This window comes from Ostrea edulis, chromosome 6 (assembly GCF_947568905.1).
Source record: "Ostrea edulis chromosome 6, xbOstEdul1.1, whole genome shotgun sequence".
In the NCBI taxonomy this organism is placed as follows: domain Eukaryota; kingdom Metazoa; phylum Mollusca; class Bivalvia; order Ostreida; family Ostreidae; genus Ostrea; species Ostrea edulis.
In genome coordinates this window covers 33,591,751-33,605,531 of record NC_079169.1, presented here as the reverse complement: position 1 = coordinate 33,605,531, position 13,781 = coordinate 33,591,751, and the positions used below count along the sequence as shown (strand labels likewise).

The 13,781-nt window shown below is 35.8% G+C and overlaps 2 protein-coding genes across 2 annotated transcripts; one reads left to right on the top strand and one right to left on the bottom strand.

Moving 5' to 3' along the window:
* Nucleotides 1–1,185: 1,185 nt before the first annotated feature.
* On the bottom strand, nucleotides 1,186–4,850 carry LOC125646445 (uncharacterized). Its single transcript, XM_048872741.2, has 3 exons — nucleotides 4,479–4,850; nucleotides 1,882–2,028; nucleotides 1,186–1,439 (listed from the first exon to the last, which is right to left on the bottom strand). Exons 1-3 carry the CDS (start codon nucleotides 4,675–4,677, stop codon nucleotides 1,279–1,281), a joined length of 507 nt encoding a protein of 168 aa, XP_048728698.2. The 5' UTR covers nucleotides 4,678–4,850; the 3' UTR covers nucleotides 1,186–1,278.
* A 2,111-nt stretch (nucleotides 4,851–6,961) lies between these two features.
* Nucleotides 6,962–12,964, top strand: LOC125646438 (complement C1q tumor necrosis factor-related protein 4-like). The gene is made up of 5 exons (XM_048872730.2): nucleotides 6,962–7,060; nucleotides 9,892–10,311; nucleotides 11,196–11,386; nucleotides 12,084–12,315; nucleotides 12,461–12,964. Exons 1-5 carry the CDS (start codon nucleotides 7,015–7,017, stop codon nucleotides 12,895–12,897), a joined length of 1,326 nt encoding a protein of 441 aa, XP_048728687.2. The 5' UTR covers nucleotides 6,962–7,014; the 3' UTR covers nucleotides 12,898–12,964.
* The last annotated feature ends 817 nt before the right edge of the window (nucleotides 12,965–13,781 follow it).

Genomic DNA, 13,781 nt, shown 5'->3' with positions numbered 1-13,781 from the left:
AAAAACGGATGTCTCGTGTCACAGTAGGTGTGACACGCTAAAGAACTCTCCCTGCTCAATGGCCGTAAGTGCCGTGTATAGGTCTAAATTTGAAGCTTTTCACCGGTCTTGGTGACGTCTCCATATGAGTGAAAAATTCTCGAGCGAGACGTTAAACAAGATACAATCAATCAATAAATATGTGTTGTCTAATTCCAACTGTCAATTTATATAAAATCTATATTTCTTACGTACTCGTTATCTACCTATATTTTAAATACGTCAAAGTCTTGTGGAGATTCGGGTTAAAATAGGTCCTCCGTACCCTTTGCTTGTTATAAGAGGCGATGAAATGGGGGCGATCCTTCGAATGAGACCGCGAAAACGGAGATTCCGTGTGACTGCAGGTGTGACACGTTTAAAGATACATCCCTGTCCAATGTCGAGCATAGGCCAAAATTTAAAATTTGCAGCCCTTCTCCGGCAATGGTGACGTCTACATATGAGTTCAACATTCTCGAGAGTGACGGTACATGTATATGATAGAAAATCAATCAATCTTTTTTCAACTGTATAGTAATCTTACATATTTCAGCAACATTTTCGCATTTTTATTAAACAAAGAACAAGGTACGATTGTATACATAAAAAGGCCCAAAAATATGCTCTCTATAAAATGTGCCTGGAATTAATCTTAATCAGCGTTTTAAGAAAGTAAAATGTATGCCAGGTATACTATGTAAACAAAATCAGAATGATATTCCTAAATGGATAACATTATGACATCATGGATAAGACATGGCCCGCCTTTTTCTCAAAACTGTCAAAAGTCATACAGATTATTGCTCAGAAAAAGATGTGCGCATTTGTCGAGCAAAATGAAATGGTGTATATTGTGTATTATTTTAAGATGAAAAACATGTTTGAATATGAATTTGCTCGACGCATGCGCGGTATGTTTTCTGAAAGGAAAACCGCCTGAATTTGTGGATATTTTGATTGAAAATGTCATTTTTGCAATTTTATGCCAACTTCAAGCTCTCGTCATATGACACAAATCAATTTGCTGATCAAACTGAGCAAATTTTGGGTTTGCTAATCTATTCCTTATTTGAATGCCAGGGTTTGAGCTCCAAGTGAAATCATCGATATTTTGGGCCAGATGACTTTAGTAACTGTACCTACTTCTTAGATACAAAAAGTTGCTGATATCAGTTCTAGATTTATTATATATCAGTTCCAATCGTACATTCCAATAAATATTCATGAATACTTGTGTATCCCTGTGTTTAGACTGTTTCATTTACTGTACACCTTCCCATCCTTTCTGAGGAAGTTCACAATGAGAAGAACGCCGGCCACTGTGTATAAAAGGAACGCTACCACTGCAAACGCCCAACCCCAGGCAAGGTCATTCAGGAAGGCCGCATAGATCAACACTGACAGGAATAGAAACCCGCCTACAACAACGAATTAGGCATTTGTTTAGGTACATACGCTACCAGATGGTGCTAGGCAAGCTTTCTCTTCACCCGTTATCGTCTGAATTACAAAACTCGTGTACAGCAGATAATAACAAGTTTTTAAAGGTTGTTGCCGAATCATTGTATAAAGAATGGTTAAAAGATCATATCAACTTTTGGTTTCCATGTAATAATTGTATGATCTTGATATTTAGGGGATTCTCGGAGACGAAAACAGGGGAGGTAAACTATCGTAGCGCCCTCTAGTAGATGTTAGTATATGTATAACCCTTGACTGATAATATTAAAACCTAAGAACATGTATCTTAAAATTAAATAGCAATTGATGAATTCATCTAGACCTGACATGCTGCAGCTAGGATACCTTTTTCTGTGACAAATATATGAATTGAATGATATCAGAATAATTTGTAAATACCTGTGGAGAAACACGTCACTACAGCTATGAGATATAGGATATAATGACTAAGCTTTTCCACAAAGATGTACAGGACGAGCAGAACGATCGTAGCAATGGATCCTATGAATGCGAAGACAGTAAATGTACGAGTAGCCTCAAACCAGCCTACAATTAGATAATAAAACACACGTTAGGAACACCAGGTAAATCAAGAACTTGTTTACATGTGTGAATGAAATGGTATGCTTTTTCTGGTAACCTGGCAACATAATATGTTCGCACTGTAAATCTTCAGTGGATATACGCTGTGAATTTTGACATAACTAAAGTAGTGTTAAAACTTCAGGACTCAGTTGAAAGAAAGTTATTTTTTTTACCGACAATTAACTAGCCCTTAACTCTTACATCTGTGTAGCGCTAACTAGACATTAACTGTCAGTAAGTTTTAAAAACCTGCGTCCAGATTTTGATTTAACCATGAAATTAAGGTATTGGTGACACAATAATGTAAAAGTACATATACATATACATCTATATCAATTTCCATACAATAAAGAAAGGTAGGTGATAGATATCGGCATACGTAATTATACTGGAATATCCACGGACACAAATTGTGCCCCTTTATTAGGTGACCTGTTTTTGTTTTCTTATGAGGCAGAATGTATTCATTCCAATTGAGGCCAGTCTTTGCACATTGATCTTAACTACGGGTTATTCCGTTTACCCGATCGAGATATAGCTAGGGATCACGGCGAGTGTGACCGGTCGACAGGAGTTATTTACTCCTCCTACACACTTCATTATGTCCAGGGGTCCGTGTTTGCCCTACAAATAATTTTATGTCGCAATTACTTATCTTCACCTTTTTCATACATGTGTCTGACGTGTTTCATATACATGTAAATTGAATTGTTCAACTTTTGACCCAAGATGTAGGACTCACAGCGGATGTGGCCGGTCAACAGGGGCTGTTCACTCTTCCTATACTCCTAACTTTACCTCTGGTGTTTCTAGGCTTCCCGTTTGCCATGTTCTCTATTCAGTATTCTTTATGGAATTTATGAGATTGATCACTGTTCGTTATCTTCACCTTTTTCATGATGCAATAGTTATTCGAATGATTTGTGTTTTTGATGTGATATACAATAGTATACGTATTTATCCGTGTGACAAATGTATTATACATACAGATCAACATTCTCAATGCGTTTGTGTTTGATATACATGTATCTACAAATTGTGATGATAGCAATTTCCTTATGAACATGCTGCAGTAGTAAGCAATGCGCGTATGAATACAGATCTGATACATACTGATATTTACATTTCTGAAGATTTTGCCTTTGATATCATTAGCTGCAGTTGTAATGATAGCCATTCCCTCGTGAGTGTATTATAGTTGTAAACAATGCGCGTATGAATGCAGATAAACATTATGATAGTACTTCTATTTTGACGGTTGGGAATTCCGACTGAAATTATCCGTTATTTTATTATAACCGTTACACGTGTCTGTATTATCTGTTATTTTATTATAACCGTTACACGTGTCTGTATTATCTGTTATTTTATTATAACCGTTATATGTTATTTTATTATAACCGTTGTATGTTATTTTATTATAACCGTTACACGTGTCTGTATTATCTGTTATTTTATTATAACCGTTAGAAGTGTCTGTATTATCTGTTATTTTATTATAACCGTTAGAAGTGTCTGTATTATCTGTTATTTTATTATAATTGCTACACATATCCATGACTCTAGGAATCATAAAGTCACTTTCTCTTTCAATATATCACAAAGAAGAGGGTTGTCAATGGAGAGATCAAGCATTTCAAATCCCTTACGAATTCATGTCAATTTTATATATGAATTTAGAAATATATATACCGATTATACCGATATAATGTTAGAATTTGGAATTCATATCTAAAATCTACTAATTCATTGTCTATAATATCCCATGAAAGTATTAGTATCATTATACAGCATTGTAAAGTTAGATACATGTAACTCTAAAAAGACTTGTTGCAGTTTGTAGGGATATCTCAAGAGAAACTCCACTCAGCATTACATATTAGAGACGGGGAGAAATCATTACATAATGATAACATCTTCAATGTGTTTACCATTGATACATGTATCTTTATAATTTGCAAAACAGTAATATGATGGGGTAAGCAATGCGCGTATGAATCTTGATAAATATAGGACGTCAATTTTGACGACCGGGAATTCGAACATATACATGTATAATTGCATGAATATAAATGAGAGTAGAGAGTAAATATACGTAAAAAATACATTTCTTTTTTTTTTTGAAAATATATGTATGGGGGCATGAACTGCGATGCTTTACATTGACAAATTTAATGAGGCGCGTTGGCGAATCATGAAAAGTGTGCGGGTGTGAAGCATTGCAGGTCATGCCCTCATGTATTTTCAAAAATGAAATTCATCTCTTATGTAATCAATTGAAACAATTTCTAGGAAGAAAAACAATGACAGGATCTTACATGTCATCACAGACAGTGAGTGGTTTACAATTGATTACCTCTAAAGCACCACGGAGCGGGAATAAGGAATTACATAGATACTTATTTACATACTTGCCAGGCCCTCCAGCGGGTAATCCTTACAACCTGATTTCGGACAAATTGTCCAGAGTCCCTCATGGTAATCCAATTGGCCGCTGTACCAATATGGTACAGCGAAAGCGATGATATTGATGACGAATGCTGCGGTGACTAAAACACAGGATATTTTTAAGAAGAGTGGCGTGTCTATAAATCTCTGAGAAATCCCCATGGTTAAACTGCCAATTTCTGCTCTTGTTTCTTTTTCCAATGTTTTCTCTTCGCCATGACGACTACTTTCCTGCGATACCTAAAGATTCCACCACACCGTTTCCTTCGATTTATCCTTTCATTAAAATTTCTTATCTGTTTGCAAAAGCATTCCTTTCTGGGTCTAGTAAATGGTATATAATGGACGTTTTACCTGTAACAGACCCCCTTATTGTGAAATTGAACTTCTCCGCTGTTAATCGCGTTAATCACCCTGTGTGTTTACACACACGACAATTCATCAAAGAACAGCATTTTCTAGTTGATTACATACAGCAAGTGAAAAGCAACAGAGTACTTCGACAAAAGTTTAATCAAGCGATTTTATCATCACCGGTCGTTTTGAATCGGTGGTTGCATTCGCTTCGTGACCGAGGGGTCGTGGATTGAAGCCCCGTTTGTTCCTTGACTACGGCGAACCCAAGACGTACAAATATATAGTGACCGCCCATTCGCCAAAAGCCTGGTGTAATTTAACGGGGAAAATCGACAGAAATGGCCGGATTGCTTTAAAATATGTTATCTATCATAGCGACAGCAGTACATGGATCCATATGGAACAAAAATAATCTGAAGTATTTGTGGTAGAGAATCCATTAGTAATGCTGTTAAGAAGACTACCCTAGAAATGCCTCGGATTTTTGTATGCATTTATAATATAGCCAGAATGTGTAGGTACCTTTTACAAAACATATTGGAAAAATGCCATATTAAATGTAGAATTAAAAAAAAAAGCAGAAGCACCTTTAAAATGCCACATGCATATATTCAATGTTTTTATAAAATATATAATGTACAAGGTCGGGAAAATGTCAAGTAAAAGCTGTGAGAGGAGTTGGTTACACAAAGCAGATACCATGCTTAAAATATGACAAATTTCAACAACATGTAAATTCGAGGAATGTCCGATCACTTCAAAATATAAAAAAAAAACCACATGCACATATTCAATGTTTCCAAAACAGCTGTACAATGTTTGAATGATGTCGAATAAATGCTGTAAGAGGAGTTGATTACAAAAATAGGTACCATCTATTCAAGATATGCTAAAAATGGCAAAGTTCAACTACATGTAATTTTTTCGAAAAATGCCTGATCACTTTCAGAATGACACATGCACGTCTTCAATGTGACCATCAAAACTCTACAAAGTTTGAGGAATGTCAAATTAGAGAGGAGTTGATTACACAAAATAGGTAGCCCATTACAGGGACGCTCGCCCACCATTCACCATACTTTAAGACAGATGAACGTGATGCACCCCGGCCAATAACACACCAGAAATTTCATATGGATGAAAAGTGAAGGGTATGTACAATATTATTTTGAAATTGAAAACTTTCGAATTTACTTTCTTTTGTAAAACAATGAAGTTTTAGTAAATAGTAATCTGAAAAATATTAAAACCCCTGCTGGACTCTAACCTGCACTCTACAGATCAGAATTCGACCGAGTTACCCAGCTAGGCGATTGGATTTAAAAAGAATAATACAAATATTGCTGATATTTATATTTTAAATCATGTTTTAAAAAGAGAGGGACATAATATGATAATGTGGTATATGTATACCTCTTCAAATTAAAGTGAAAGTCGCATGTCTTTATAAATTAAGGCGAGTCGGATATCTTTAGCATGAGACCTATGAGGTCTTATGTCGCGGAATGCTTTGATATGATAACGAATCGTCATTGCTATATATGTATTTGAGCACCATGCTTAGGTCTAAAATTGCGGTACTATGCCTACAATACGTGACGTGAACAATTCTCAAAGGGGCTTAAACGAAATTAGCAAATAGTCAATCAAATTTTATCAAGTTATTTCTCCTTGCCTACGTTGAAATTTTATAAGATGAAATATATTTTCAATAATCTTTCTTATATCATACATATATCATAGAGGAGAAGAACTCGTAAGTAGTGAGAACTTGCTTCTGATCCTTTTGTATATATTATATACAGTAAAATACGTTAAAGTCATAAACCCTTTTTAACAGCTCCATATCATTATTTACTATAATCAATAGTTACTAAGGAGCGCAATATCACTACATCTTACACAGCGGGTGTGACCGGTCTGTAGGGGATGCTTATTCCTCCTAGGCACCTGATCCTATCTTTTTTATGTCCATGCAGGGTTCAACTTTCCCTCCTCTTAATTTTCAGGTTTTTATCGGATTTATGAATTGGATCGCTGTTGGCTATCTTTATTTGTACATCCGTGCTATGCATGTAGAGATAAGCGCTCCTCATTAAACTCACCTTATCTACGATCTGTTTCAGAAGTGTATGTAGAAATATGAAGAACGGAATACACGTATTCCTAACGTTGTTAACAAATTCAGGTAATGTCACCAAATTTCATTGTCATACATCTTTTGAAAAATGATTTCGCGGCATTTTAAGAATATGTAATTATCAAATTAAATATGTTCTGCCTGCTTTGATGATGTGCAGATATTCCTTTAAAGTTTATTTCATCTAAAGATACCGTAGAATCATTTAAATTCGTGGGGGTCAATTTTCCTGGATTGCTGAATTTTTACGGGTTCTTGGGGACATTTATATATTTGTAAGATTCTTGTATACTAGTTGTCTTTATTCGTTGAGGATGTAAATTCGTGGGTGAGAGGTACCCACGAATTCCACGAAAATTGAGCCACCACGGATTCTAATGATTCCACAGTATTTCAACATTTATAAAGCCTGATGGTTGTCTTTCTGCATTTCGTCTGTTAGAATCACGTTTTACGCTTTAGTGAACGTACATGTAACTGTCTTATTCTTCTAGTAATACTGTTCAAAGCCCAATAGTGATTCTGCCCCGTAGTATTGTTGATATCTACGATGATAATGTGTAACAGTATTTTCTGCGGTTGTCCATTTTTTGCGTAATTTTGGTAATGGGATTCATTGGTTGGTTGACTTATGCGTAACGCTAAGGACTGTGACAGTGAGGGCGTGTCAACGCCAGCTGCGACACAAACTTCAATTTATAAGGTCATATTTGAAAAACCAGTGATTCTCACTTCTAAATATTCACATTTCTTCTTTAATCCTGTGATAAAATGCATTAGAGAGTTTTGAAGGATATTTGCTTATAATTGTAAAGACCGAATGTCTATAAATCTGTTAGGCGTATAAACACTGTCAAGCATGTTGCCTGCGTCTAGTATCTAAGCCCTCAGGAACCGGTGATTTTGTAATAATTGTAGTGAGGATCTATACCATACCACATCCTAATAAACTTATTATTACCCCCTATTAGGGGGTATGGTATAGACCCTTACTACTAACACTATTATTACAGATATAAAATTACCACCCCCTGTGCTTGGCCGCACATGTACAGAATGAAAACAACGCTCTGTTGTTCATTTCCGTCTCAAACAACACAATTGCTACTCATTCGATCTCAGAGAAGTTGATCTTACCTCTAATATGGTTAATATCACCAAACAAACACAAGTGTGGGGGTTTTCAACAATTCTTCTTTCAGTAATTTTACTTTCAATTCGTTGAAGTGACAACATGGCCGACTAGCACCTATAGTTACTATACCTAACCTGTTTACAATTAGATACATTTGAAAAGACCTGAACTGTGTAAACCCAGTTCAGATTGTAAATTTTGTTAATAAGTTGATGTTTATGATATTCAATTGAAAATCAATTCAAGAATTGGACTATTAATTATATTCAGCACTGTGCTCTCTTTTCTTTTACGTTAAGGCATCACATTTTGCTCTCCATGGCTGTTCCGTTAATCGCTACTTACATGTACCCGAAGAATTAGTCGGGAGATTTAAGCTATGAATTAAAAATGCGCACTTTAAAAAGGGGTTTCAAAAATGTAAATATAAGCAATGAATTATTATTTTTTGAAAGATGTAGTCTCATGACTGCAACGGTGTGTGCAACGCGCTAATTGCTTAAATACCGAGCGTTTGATGAAGAAGCACATAATACCTACTTTAACGTCTTCTGATTGTTATTCGTCAGAATAGCACAAGACCAGCAGAAATCAACCACAAACAATAAAAAAAATTAACAATTTATTTACAATTATTGAAAGAAAAATATATCAATGAAAGCATTACCAACTTACAGTAGGTCTAATCAAAGTTCGCAAAATATTATCCGATGCTGATTTACCACATAAGCTGTCACAAATCAGCCGTTAAGTCCAATCCCAAGATGTAAAAGTCCAACTGTAATTCTGTTGAGTGCTTTTTACCACAACATTTGCAGTTTATCGATACAAAACACTTCAGACTATTCCTTTTCTGGAACGTGTACTAAGGATATCAACAAGAATTACATCATGAAAGGTGAAGATAACGAACAGCGATCATCTTTCAATCGAATTCTGACAAACATTGTTCTAAAATTAGAACATCTAGAATCTTATCTAGGCCACATGTGAAAGGCGAAAATAACGGACAGTAATCAATCTCATACCTCCTATAAGCAATACAAAAGAGAATGTGGGGCAAACACGGACCCTGGATACATGTATACCAGAAGTGGGAATAGGTACTTAGGAGGAGTAAGTATCTCCCGTCGACCGGTCACACTCGCTATGAGTTCTATATCTTGATCAGGTAAACGAAGTTATCTATAGTCAAAATCAGTGTACCAAGAACGGCCTAACAATCTGCATGAAACACGTCAAACAGCATTTGACACAATGCGTCACTTGTACAATGTATTACACTACAGGTTTGAGGCGACCATGACACGAACGGGGCTTGAACTCACGGTATCCCAGGTACGAAAAGAACGCTCTAACTACTACTAAAGCTTTGGTAGAATATCAATAATCAAAAATGTCAAATTGTTGGCATACGATGATGAACTAAAACATGTTGCAATGCAAGACCTAAGTGACTCAGGAGACCAAATAAACTGGAGAATATGTACAGACTTGATGGTTTTCACAGCAGTGATATCCCATAACTACACTCACACCGTGAACACGATTGATAAGGACGACTTGCAAGTTTGGATGTGATCGATCCTAACACTGGTGCCAATAGGCTGAGACTGGTCTTAAGTGATGAAGTTTCATGGCTTATGATTAACCTTGTTCCCTATTGCAGGATAGGTCTTTTGTCAGTAATTTATACAGTATACACATCTATTTTAAGTTAGAAACATTCTGGCTTCCATTTCAGTGTTCTGTCAGTGTGCCGACAACGTAGCGTTTACACTGGGACAGACCAGCCACCTTTACCTCAGTCACGGAGAGCAGATAGCTTATAACAAGGTCATCACAAATATCTCGGCGACCTTTGACCCTCAAGGTTCCTTCATTTGCAAAATACCAGGGATTTATGCCTTCCATTTCTTCTCCCTGGCTCACACTCAAAGCAGAATTTGGATAGAACTGTACAAGAACACAAATTACATCTGTTCCACGTATGGATATACGTCACATGGTTACGCGGATGCTGGAAATTCGGTTCTGCTTCATTTGAATACAAATGATCAAGTGACTATACGAACTCACCAATCTTATAACTCGACAATATTTGGAACAGACAATGAAATCTACACAACATTCACGGGAATTTTACTATCTGCCGATTTTACGGGTATATATTAGTTTTAAATCAAACATTAACGCCGTCGCATTTGTCAGCTGGTGTAAAAAGAGAGTGTAAATACTTAAGGAATATATTTCATTTTAAAAGCTACACGAGCGCATGAACTGCGACGCCTGACATCGGTAAACTTCATGAAGCGCGTCATGAAAAATATGTCAGTGTGAAGATTTGCAGTTCATACTCTCAGGTATGTTTGAAAATGAAATTTATTTCGTGTATTTAATTCCACTTTCTTTGCTGTTCTATTTCCCAGCCTTTAAATAGACCTACTGTATTAATAAGTATTTCTATATTCATACGCAGATTATTTACAACTGCAAAGCGTTCATCAGAAACTGTCTGTAATTACAATTTGTAGACATATCAAAGGGAAATGTGAATATAACGAATGTCTAACAGCTTCGATACAAAGAGCTTTACTTACACTCATCTACTATGCCACGAGCACAAAAAGCCAGGTTCTATTACGGAATACATGATCTATATTTTTAGAATCGACCTAAACACATGTTTTTGTTTGTTTGTTGTTTCACGTCCCATTCCAGAATATTCACTCTTATTTTGACCAACTGTGCATGGCATTCAGGAACATAGCCACAAGAGTACTTTATTCCACCAGCGCCTGAGGCGATACGAAACCAATTTTATGGTCACACCCCATTACCTTACTTCTAATGCCGAGCACTTGGCGAATGAACAATCACTATCTATGTAAAACGTCTCCCTAGATAACTACAGATGACGAAATAAAATAAATTTCCGTAGCTGAAGATATTAAAGTATGATGTCAATTCTACCTTTAGAATTCATAATAGAAATATGTATTACATACAATACACATCGTGGATTTTCAATCATTTTCGCTGTTACAGAATATACGTATGAAAAGGTGTCGTTCTCAGTGGGAATTGATCATCATTTTCACGCAACCAATGGAGAAATTGTAATGTATAACGATCTGATCCTCGCCAACAGTGCTTACAACCCACTAACAGGGAAGTTTACAGCTCCAATTGATGGCACATATATATTTCACTATCATGGACTTGCTCAAAATAACCAGGTGAGACTAATGCAACAAATAGCAATTGTACAACTATTACAACAATGCAACAAATACCAATTGTACAACTATTACAACAATGCAACAAATACCAATTGTACAACTATTACAACAATGCAACAAATACCAATTGTACAACTATTACAACAATGCAACAAATACCAATTGTACAACTATTACAACAATGCAACAAATACCAATTGTACAACTATTACAACAATGCAACAAATACCAATTGTACAACTGTTTAACAATGCAACAAATAACAATTGTACGTCAATTATAACCAGGTTGTTCTTTGTGAATCATCGTCGCCAGGGCCGTAAATTACATGGAGGCGGAGGAGGCAGCTGCCTCCTCCAACTTTTGAGCCAAAAAAAAAAAAAAAATTTAAAGTTCATTAGAATTTATGTTGTTTCCAATAACTAAGAACATGATACCTCCCTTAAAAAGCATTCCAAATCTTTCTTTTAGAATGAGTTAGTCAAGTAACATCTTAGAAGGCCCTAGAATCAAGGATTTTGCACGAAACGTGTTCAGTGTGCACAAAATGTGCTCAGCGTCTAATTTCCTGCCTCCTCCAAATTGAAGGTTAATTTACGGCCCTGGTCGCTGGTAATTTTTTAAAATTAAATTCCGGATCCTGCTAGCCTGATCATGATATCACATTTCCTGTATACCTATGTGATTTTAACAGCTGATATGGCTGGAGTTGTACCACAACAAGGACTACGTAAACGCCGCTTATGGACACACTGTGTCCGGGTTTGCGGACGCAGGAAATACCGCCATTCTCCACCTTCATTCTGGTGACGAAATTTACGTCAAGACAAGAAACAATAGAGCGGTAGACCTGTTTGGTACCCCGAACGAGGTTTACGCTACATTCTCAGGAAATCTGTTGGCTCCTCTGGCACACAACTCGGATGGTAATACAGTATCGTTAGTTTTCGAACAATAATTACATCATTTTCTTGTTTCATATGGTATTTCTGTTGTATCAGGTCGTTAACATGATGAATATTAACCTATTATTGTCAATTATCATTTGTACTCGATATCATATATTTACAGATTCCCAGTCGGAAATATCTTTTTCGGTAGGCCTCTCCCATCATTTCACAGGATCCAATCTAATTTTTGACCGAATTTTCTCCAATCGCGGAGGAGGTTATAACTCTGCTACTGGTCATTTCACTGCCAAAGACAGTGGGATATACGTGTTCCACTTCCACGCCCTCTCTCGTTCTGATACTAAAGTGTGGGCTGAGCTTTACCATAATTATCACTACATCGACTCATTGTATGGTAGATCTAACGGGGAGTTCGCCGCCGGAAGTAATGCCGCAGTGCTTGATTTAATTTCTGGTGACACAGTATTCTTAAAGTCCAGACAATCTACTAACTCGTACTTCGGCGCCCCAGATGAAGTATATTGTACTTTTTCTGGCTACAAATTGCATTTGGAGGAAGAAATATTAATTGGCAATCCAGGCGAAGTGATTGGTTGACTTTAGAAAAGGAATTCTGAATATTTATAAACTAAGGTTTAATAAAGAAGGTAAAAAGTTTTAAAAATAGAATTCTGCTCGATTATTACGTGGAGTAAGCTATATATTGTACAGTTATTACGTACTGTATGTTATATATTGTACAGTTATTACGTAGTATATGTTATATATTGTACAGTTATTACGTAGTATATGTTATATATTGTACAGTTATTACGTACTGTATGTTATATATTGTACAGTTATTATGTAGTATATGTTATATATTGTACAGTTATTACGTACATTATGTTATATATTGTACAGATATTACCTAATGTATGTTATATATTGTACAATTATTACGCACTGTGGGTTATACATTGTACAGTTATTACACACGGCGAAATTTATTTCATGCCTCATCGGTCAGCAAAGCAGATAGTTGATAGATATTGCTTCTAATTTGACATCACCTTAACCACTTAAGTGTGCAAAAAAAATCTTTGAAGAACAAAGTTGTTACTCTTACCTGTGTTGAAGATACTTTAAATTGTAGTAAGAATAAAATATTTGCTAAGACAACCACAGCGGTCTTTTCCTCAACGTAAGTGCCGTTCATGTTGTGACCAGCGTGTTCAAATATGGGACATTACTGTTGTGTTTATTGACTGATTGTTCACTTAATAACACAGTAAGAAACTGTAAAATACAATATAGGTATATCATAAAAATGATCGTATAATATTATTAGGTAATATCATTAACGCTTACCAAGAGTTATTGTTCTTTGACCAACCAAAAATCAATTTAATCACGAAATGAGAAATTAACACAATGACAATTCACACAAGACAAAATGACAAGTTGAAACAATGACTTCAGAATACATTAAAAAGTTGTAA